This window comes from Anomaloglossus baeobatrachus, chromosome 8, assembly GCF_048569485.1.
Source record: "Anomaloglossus baeobatrachus isolate aAnoBae1 chromosome 8, aAnoBae1.hap1, whole genome shotgun sequence".
Classification (NCBI taxonomy): Eukaryota; Metazoa; Chordata; class Amphibia; order Anura; family Aromobatidae; genus Anomaloglossus; species Anomaloglossus baeobatrachus.
The window spans coordinates 56,269,853-56,279,572 of NC_134360.1; the positions used below are offsets into that span (position 1 = coordinate 56,269,853).

The window sequence follows — 9,720 nt, forward strand, 5'->3', positions numbered from 1 at the left end:
TCAAGTTATTAATTGCTGTCAGACCCCCGAGTCTGCGGCTGCATGATGCAGGGCAATGTAACAATCAATATGGCCACCAAAGCAGAGATCACACAGCATTGCTGTTATGGGGACAATTTTTTATACGTATACTTTAACAAATTTACAGCTGCACTCTGCTAAGGAAATAAATGTAAAAATTGAGACAGCGCATAAAAAAGGCCAGTTTATGTGAGCCCAGCAGCCAGCGTCAATGCGTATCTCATATGCTTGGTCCCTACCTAAATGCCTCTACCTGGACTGAACAGCCTACAATTTTATGGGCGGGCAGGAACCTGCTACCATAGTAGACAATTATAAATCTCCTTAAGTTGGTGGGAAGGAGTGCTCAGAGTCATGCCTTCTGACTGAGAGTGCAGCTGTAGATTTGTTAGAGTATTTGCACCTATTCACATTTGTCTGTTAGGATGTGCCGTCACTTCTCTCATTTTAGATTACAGTGTCATTCCTTCTGCCTTCCCACCAGCTTAAGGCGATTTTTAATTTTCTACTAGCAGGTTCCTGCCCGCCCATAAAATTGTAGGCTGTTCAGCTTGGTCGAGGCATTTACGTAGGTACCCAGCATATGAGATACGCCGAGACATTGGCTGTTGGGCACACATAAAACTGACCTTTTTACGCAGTCTCAATTTTTAAATCTATTTCCTTAACACTAATGCATGTCCAAATTCCTGTATTCAATGTGTGCATACCTTAGTGCCTCAGAGTGCAGCTGTATACTGGTTAGAGCATATTTCCTGTTCAGTTTGCACCTGTTCACATTTGTCTGTCAGGAAGTGCTATCAGTTTTCTATATTTTTTTTTACGCGTATAAGCACCATCTTGTGTGGAGATCCAAATTAACAGGGGTTGTTCATTAAAATCTGATCGATGGGTGTCCAACTGATGTGACCGGCTTCAATCAGCAGAATGGGGCACTTTTTTCCCCCATTACATTAGGTCCTTAGTGCTAATGCAACACACCGTTCAATTCATGGGCGGCACAGTGACTCAGTGATTAGCAGTGTACTATACATGGGGCAGCATGGTGGCTCAGTGGTTAGCACTGCAGTCTTGCAGCACTGGGATCCTGGGTTCAAATCCCACCAAGAACAACATCTGCAAGGAGTTTGCATGTTCTCCACATTTGCATGGGTTTCCTCCCACACTCCAAAGACATACTGATAGGGAATTTAGATTGTGAGCTCCCATGGGGACAGTGATGATGTCTGTACAGCGCTGTTTAATATGTTAGCGCTATATAAAACTAAAGATTAGTATTATTCTCTATGAGACCAGAAAATACGGCAGTCTACTTTATCCGCTACACCCGTGGAATATGAATTGGGCAGTGTCGGACGTACAAACTTTTGCTCCATTCCAATCAGTATGAAGCCTTGTAAGATAGCGACCGGCTGCATTGGAAATGGCTGGTATGTATTTCAGAGGTGGATGTCTTATGGAATGTAAACCTGGAATGTCTATGCTGGTACCTGTAGTGCCAGGTGTTTTGTTAAGGCATTCACCAGGGCCAGGTTTCTGGATAGCTGGAGAGATGGGTGGCTCTGGCTATCCACATAGCTCCACCTATGGGTGTATGTCATAGGTTTTTGTCATAGGTAGAAACTATTTTTCACAGACTGACCATGTGTCAAAGAGGCTCTGAAAGGAGGTGCTCTGCACTGACAGGAGATGGTTTGCAGAGGCTGGAGGAATTGAAGCCTCTCTGAAGGACCTTCTAGTAGAGGAGTTGCTTTGTCTGACCACGGTCAGTGTATGGAGGCCCTGGAAAGATACTTTTGGAAAAGGCTATGGTCGTGAAAGTAATGTGTGAATAGTGACCAGGGTCAGTGGAATCAGTCAGTGTGTATGTATGGAGGTCTGCCATACCTCCTCAACAGTATAGATTTGAAATCCAGGTGTCACTGTATGGATGTACTGGAAAGATAACTTTGGAGAAGGTTATGGTCATGAAAGCCATGTGTGAATACTGACCAGAGTCAGTGGAGTGTGTGTGCGTGTGCGTGTGTGTGTGCGTGTGTATATTTATGTGTATATGTGTGTGTGTACGCGCCAAACCTCCTCAATAGTACAGACTTGAAATCTGGGTGCGAATACTGACCAGGATCAGTGGAATTTGAGCGGGTGTACAGCGAATATAACGGACTGTAAATCCCTGTTGTATCGTGTCACTTAATAAACCAGTTGAACTTTTAAATGGTTTGTGTTCCTGGGCTACCTCACTGAAGCAAAAAAAGTGAGTACCCCATCACGTTAAGTGAGTGATCTATTACCGTGGTCAGCCAGACACCCTGAAATAATACAGCAGCCCCTGAATTTGTAGAGATGTCTGCAAATACTGAATATATAAAAAAATAAAACCACATTACTGCAATATAGACCAATACGTTATCAATTATCCTGGGGGCAGGGGATGAAGGGGGTGTCCAGTGAAAATAAGTTAACTATTAATTGATGTCGGTTACAGTGTTATCTATTAACCCTTGGCAGTGTCCTCTTTGACAGCAAAAATGTTGTGAATATTAACTGAATGTGCTCAGCACAAGCCATGAAATAAGAGGATGAGTTACTAATTTACACATACTGCAGAAGAAAACCAAGATCAGTCACTCAGAGAAATAATTTTTCACAGGAAAGGTAATCTCTGATTAGGGTTTGTTACATGTTGAATTTATCCAGTATTATACTTCAGAGCTGAACTCACTATTCTGCTGGTGCAGTCACTGTGTACATACATTACTGATCCTGAGTTACATCCTGTATTATACTGCAGAGCTGCACTCACTATTCTGCTGGTGCAGTCACTGTGTACATACATTACATTACTGATCCTGAGTTACATCCTGTATTATACTCCAGAGCTGCACTCATTCTGCTGGTGCAGTCACTGTGTACAGTATACACACACACACACACACACACACACACACACACACACATTACTGATCCTGTACGAATCCCAAATTACATCCTTTATTTTACTCCAGAGCTGCACTCACTATTCTGCTGATGAAGCCTGTGTACGAACAATCTATTTTAATGCCGTATACAATAAATTACCAGAGTGATACATTGTATTTTTATGCAGCACTTTATTTGATTATGATTTGGCAGCTCCGTTCCACTGTCTTTTGATCTAGAAATATTTTTTTTGCCTTTATTCTGAGATTAGAGATTGCAGTGATGGAGGAATACATTAAGAATAGTCGGCAATGTGATGGGCGTGAGGAGATCATCAGCGCCTTTAAGATTTTGTAATTCCCTGAGGATTCCTTAGAGCAGAGACCAGCAATCTTCAGCACTGTGGATGCTTCTTCCCTTCCCCAACAGCCACCTGGTGGGAGTTGTAGTTTCCCCACAGCTGATGATGCTGACCCCGGCCTAAACGTTAAAGCTTTAGTTGTAGAGATGATTCCCTGAGGACACAAGGCATTCTCTTGGACACTCAAGTCATTATTCTCCAGGCATCGGGGGGACGCTGGCCAGTGATTCGATGATCCGAGTGTAAATCTTTATCCCGTGGAGGAAAACGCCTTCATTTAAATACTCGTTGTGATCATGGAGTAAAATTGGGGTGTTGTTCATGGGGGAAAAGCCCAATGCATCAAATCCAGCCTGTGGAGGGGAGAAAAATCAATGAATTTACATCTGTAACTAAAAGAATGCTGCCACTCCATCACTAGAGATCAGCGGTGACATCACTGAGAATGCCGCCTATCCATCACTACAGATCAGCCGTGACATCACTGAGAATGCCGCCTATCCATCACTAGAGATCAGCGGTGACATCACTGAGAATGCCGCCTATCCATCACTAGAGATCAGCGGTGACATCACTGAGAATGCCACCTATCCATCACTAGAGATCAGCGGTGACATCACTGAGAATGCCGCCTATCCATCACCAGAGATCAGCGGTGACATCACTGAGAATACCGCCTATCCATCACTAGAGATCAGCGGTGACATCACTGAGAATACCGCCTATCCATCACTAGAGATCAGCGGTGACATCACTGAGAATACCGCCTATCCATCACCAGAGATCAGCGGTGACATCACTGAGAATGCCGCCTATCCATCACTAGAGATCAGCGGTGACATCACTGAGAATTCCGCCTATCCATCCCTAGAGATCAGCGGTGACATCACTGAGAATGCCGCCTATCCATCACCACAGATCAGCGGTGACATCACTGAGAATGCCGCCTATCCATCACCAGAGATCAGCGGTGACATCACTGAGAATGCCGCCTATCCATCACCACAGATCAGCGGTGACATCACTGAGAATGCTGCCTATCCATCACTAGAGATCAGCAGTGACATCACCTGGCAGTTGTGACATAACTCACGGTTCGGATGTAGCGGCTGTCAGTGGCAGCGGGGAAGATTTCTGGCTTCAGCTTTAAACCCCTGAAAGAAAAAGTAGAAACCTCCATTTTTTCTGAACTTTTTTTCCGGTGCACAGATTTGCTGAGACCACTAGTCATAATCTACGAGACTATGGTGAGAAGATATTACTTGGATCATTTTGTGGGTCTGTCTCCCCTCCCCCCACTCACAGCTTTTTGCAGGGGTCACTGAACGCTTTCCACCAGGGGTTCGAGTCTTCGGGGGTCGTTATCCTCTGGTTCATACATTTCTAGAAGACATGGAGACATCAAGCAGCAGACATTCTCCACAATGCGGGGAGGGGGGGGGGGTCACATCAGAAACTGGGGACTATTTACCTGATGATACTCAAAAGTGATTTGGTCTCCGGCTGCCCGACACCAGCCTTCCATCCGCGTCTCAAACTCCTGCAGAGATAGAGGGTACCATGGTTGGTGGAAACGAGGCGAGACTTGAAAGAGAAGCTCAGATCTGAACGTGGCTTTACCTTCAGGTCCATGGTTGGGGGAATCCGGATATCAAAGGTTGCAGACATCTCTGACGGGATCACATTGCAGGAAACACCCCCGCTCACCTTGGTTAGGTTTATCGTGGTGACATCTCCAAGTGTCAGGCCAGGGTTGTTCTCAAGTCTGATACAAGGGAGAGAAAATGTTGACAACAGGCAGAAGGAGCTCCTGCTACACTAAGCTCCCTCACAATCACAGGGTGAACTGCTCTGAGGTCAGTGTGGAGGAAGGTCGAGAAAAAGTGAAGCTCATGTATAGGTTCTATCCTCTTTATGAAGATATGGGGCATAACAATGTTATAGGGAAACTGACCACCACCAAGTGTGAGGGATTTTGTTTTTCTAGATTTCCCCCTATGAAGACACTGACCTTCATCTTTAAAGGTGGTAAAGTGATTTTACCTTTTCTTCTCCTTTTCCCTGAAGTCCAGGAAACTTGTGATCACCGAGTGCTGTAGATAAAGTGACAACAATATGGATAAAAGTGAAAAGATAATTCTTACCGGTAAGTAGTACAAGGATCTGGCAAGGATCTGGGGAGGGGGCACTCACCAACTTAGCAGCTGCTGTATTCTCTATGAAGCGGGAGCCATGTCCAGGATCCCCCCTGCAGTAAACAGTGATCCCTGAGGGACACAAGGTCAGGGATCATGTATACAGCATCCTGGCCAACATCTGACCATGAGCACCAGCGTTCCCACAGCCCTAGATGATAGCCACACACACACAAAGTATCGCTGTATAAATGTGGTGTGGGGGTTGAAAAGCTGGTGACCACCTTTGTGAAAGCTGTGATGAAAGCTGTGATGGCGGCCATGCTGGTCATCACCCGCCTTTACAAGAAACGTGGATTACGACATGTGACCGCTGCAGCAAATCAATGATCAACAGCATTCATTGTTGTAGCCAGTAATTGGTTACATGTCCATACAGCCAGAATGACATATTATATGAGTTGTATGGACAGGTGACCACTGCCACCAATCACTGGTGCTTATGTTGAACAACCTCTTTAAAAATGGCAGGGCGAGGACTTACACCAGACGCATTTCTCTCCATAGAAAACGCTAAATTCATCTGTTGGGTTGGCAAGACCTGAAAATTAGAGTGACCAGGTCAGAGGAGTGACAGACAAACAATGGCATGTGAGAGAAAAAGACAGACATCCGGACCGACCTTCATCAAGCGTTATCCCAGGATTCAGTGCACGGAATTCAGGCTGGTCTACAAAGATCTCCATCCCCAAGTGACCCCCAATTTCCTCATCTGTCACAGAAGAAAACCATAAACGGATGACAGATCGCTGGCACATTTTAAATAAATTTACAACTCTGCTGCTTTACAGCTGGCTCTCCATGCAAAATAATAACCCTACAACTGAGTCACACCTTACCTGGTACCACGGTGAGGTGTATGGTGCGTGGAAATTGCTTTCCTTCCAATTTGAGTTGTCGGATGGCTTCTATATACCTAAGAACCATAAAAAGAGCAATAGTGAGAGCCCCCCCAGCACAGAAAACTCCTAAAACTTCACAGCCACACTCACTGGTACTTACTGTATGGTGACAGATTTCATGTCCTGCGTTCCTCTTGCATAGATATTTCCGTCCTTGTCTTTATGGGCATCAAATGGTGGATATGTCCAGAATTCCTAGAATGGAACAAGGCTTATCAGTTTTTGAACCTCATTTCTGGGAGCAACCCCACTCTCCTTCCTGATGTGATGCAGCTGCAACTACTGTCCACACCTCGAACACAGGCACCACATCACTATGGGAGTTCAAAACGATGGACTTCAGCTCTTGTTGTGTCCCTCTCCAGGTGAGGATGACTATTGTTCGTCCGGGAGAAAACTAGAAAAAGGGGGACAAAAAAAAAAAAACTAAAATAAGCAAGAATGTGGATAATGTTAACCGGATTTGTGAAATTAAAGACAAGAAGAAAATTCAGGCGTTTAGATTGATCCCATCACGGTACCCTTTTTACTAGAAGGCTTCTTTCTTTCTCAGTCGGATACATTACCTCCACAGTCTTGTTTTCCAGGCCTATTTCATCCGCCATTTTGAAAAGAAAGCGTACAATTCCATCTGCAATGCACAGGAAGGGCATGAAAGTTTAATGAACAGTTTACAGGGTGCATGTGGATTTTTAGGGATTATGCATTTATCTGTAAATGATAGCTACCCACAGCATACAAGTTATTGGATGGTGCCAGAAACATCAGATTTACAGATCAGTTGTGAGTTTTTACAGTGAAAAATGTTGTTTACAGGGGCTTGTCAACGCAATTACACTGTTAGTTTTTATCCTCTTGTTAGGTCTATACACATGACAGTAATGAACAGATTCATTTACACAAAGGTTTCTGCATAGTGGAAGGATCAGGATATGGGATCCGCTCTCTAAGGCTGGGTTATATAAGAGATCCTTGATCAATCGATCATATTGATGACATCGGGATTACTTTTACTGCAAATAACCATAAGTGGTCTCCAGAGGTGCAGCCCAAAGCTTTTGGGCCTCAATACGCACCTAGTTCAGGGGGTCTTTCACCTATTACATGGCATTTAAAGGGGTGTATTTTAAAGGCCTTTTAGGAAGGTTCTTTTTTTTTTCAACTATGGGAACCCCAATGATCATTGCGAGGAGGCGGCCAGGGCCCTCTTATGAGCGTCACACCCTCTTTGTTTACTTTGGGCAATAGCTCATTTATTCTTGGTGTTGCCACTTGACCCATGGAGCTCTGTTAGACACCAGGGTCCAGATTAAACCTTTTACACTCCAATATCTACACCATTGCCCTCCATTTTAGGGAACACCGGGGGAACAATATCCCTAGAATTGCAGCAATTTATATCGGCCATGTAAACCCAGCCTTAGCAGCTTCGTGATGGTGCTCATATGAGGAGACAAAACTAGTGATAAGAGGGGACAGGGAGTCCACGGACACCCACCAACGTGTGACGTCAACATGAGTGACAGGTAACAGCAACACGTGGAAGACAATACCTGTGGACTGAATGTACTGGCCCTCAGTGTTACCCTATGGACGGCCCTGGCACCTCCGCGGCAATGGAGTAAAGCTGGACCAGTTATTATATTGTGTAGGACTGGACCTGCTTCGGATATTGCACAGGACAACGAGAGTTAAAGAGCTGGTGCAGTCTCATCGGTAGATAATGGGGCTGATCAGCTAAGGGGTCAGGGGATTGTGCCGTTACCGTAGTCCGGCTTTGGCTGCACGCTCCGGATCCTCAGATACTCTCGGAACCGCGCGGTGGACGCGTTCTCAGCCGCTGAATCCATCTGTGGAAGAACAAAACATGTATGACCTGTGCCAATAACAGCAATCTGCACGCCCTGATCCCAGGGGGGGAAAAATACACCTTTAGGGTATGTGCGCACGTTGCTTTTTACCTGCTTTTTTGCTGCTTTTTCTTCTGCACTGTTTAATGCCAAAATGGATGTGTTCTTCTATTCAAGCAAAGTCTATGGGAATTTGGGTTTCTTGTTCACACTATGTTGTTCAAAATGCTGCCTTTTTGTGGCAGAACTTTGGTCAAAACTCAGCTTTTCAAAGAAGCAACATGTCAATTGTTTTTGCCATTTGGGTTTTGCACTGCAAAGCTGAGTTTTTGACCAAAGTTCTGCCACAAAAAGGCAGCATTTTGAACAACATAGTGTGAACAAGAAACCCAAATTCCCATAGACTTTGCTTGAATAGAAGAACACATCCATTTTGGCATTAAACAGCGCAGAGGAAAAAGCAGCAAAAAAGCAGGTAAAAAGCAGGTAAAAAGCAACGTGCGCACATACCCTTAGCTGCGGACAACCATGCAGGGAGTGGTAGTTCTAAGCAGCTGTTAGTTAACCCTTCACTGATTATTTTGCTGTTTTGCACAAATGTATCCTGTCACTTCCTCTTGTCACTTTGCTGGTAATGTCCAATCTCTGCAGACCGTCTCATCTGACCGGAGTCAGCAACAGATCCCTGTGGTGTCAGAGCAGCACAGCCAGCAATGGGGAGGGGGGTGAATAATCCCAGCACCATACCTGGCTCCGGTCTGTGCCGCTCTGCCCTGTCCTGTGCCCACTCTGCCCTGTCCTGTGCCCACTCTGCAGACTTCTTCGCCCTCCTGTAGATTGTGCAGAAAGAGCAGCTGAGTCTGGGGAGGTCTATAAAAACAGCCTGAGCCAGACAGGAGCAATCCATCCCAGAGCCAAACAAGGCTGAGCACAGAGCAATCCATCCAGATCACAGCCCACCATCCAGAACAGGGAATGGGGGTCTCCAGGACAAGATAATATAATAACAATATTTATTCACTTATATAGCGCCATTAATTCCGCAGGGATAATTACTTTCTTCAGATTTACACTTTTCTATCTGCAGCAGAGCAGTAAATGCAAAGTATCTCATGTAGGGCCACATTCACACATTGAGTGTTTGTTTGGTCAGTTTTTTACCTCAGTATTTGTAGCCAAAACCAGGAGTGGGTGAATAATACAGAAGTGGTGATGTGTTTCTATTATACTTTTCCTCAGATTGTCCCACTCCTGGTTTTTTCTTACAATACTTAGGTAAAAAAAACTCACCAAATACTCGAAGTGTGCACGCGGCCTAACACGGATTGTGAATATTCGGTAGATATTGAATATTCTCTACTTGGTGCTTTTATTCGGGTGCATCTAGATTCACACTGCTTTCTGATCTCCTCTTCCTTCCGAACCCTCCTCAAAACGGGTTTCGGACATATGCGCTGACAGGTCCGTTGACT

At 44.9% G+C, this 9,720-nt stretch overlaps 1 protein-coding gene across 1 annotated transcript; it reads right to left on the reverse strand.

Moving 5' to 3' along the window:
• Positions 1 to 3,111: 3,111 nt before the first annotated feature.
• ACY1 (aminoacylase 1) lies at positions 3,112 to 9,119 on the reverse strand. Its single transcript, XM_075321634.1, has 15 exons — positions 8,996 to 9,119; positions 8,164 to 8,248; positions 6,965 to 7,029; positions 6,691 to 6,795; positions 6,499 to 6,593; positions 6,336 to 6,412; positions 6,119 to 6,208; positions 5,981 to 6,037; positions 5,495 to 5,568; positions 5,345 to 5,394; positions 4,922 to 5,066; positions 4,773 to 4,841; positions 4,605 to 4,684; positions 4,395 to 4,455; positions 3,112 to 3,654 (listed from the first exon to the last, which is right to left on the reverse strand). Exons 2-15 carry the CDS (start codon positions 8,246 to 8,248, stop codon positions 3,493 to 3,495), a joined length of 1,215 nt encoding a protein of 404 aa, XP_075177749.1. The 5' UTR covers positions 8,996 to 9,119; the 3' UTR covers positions 3,112 to 3,492.
• Positions 9,120 to 9,720: the final 601 nt, after the last annotated feature.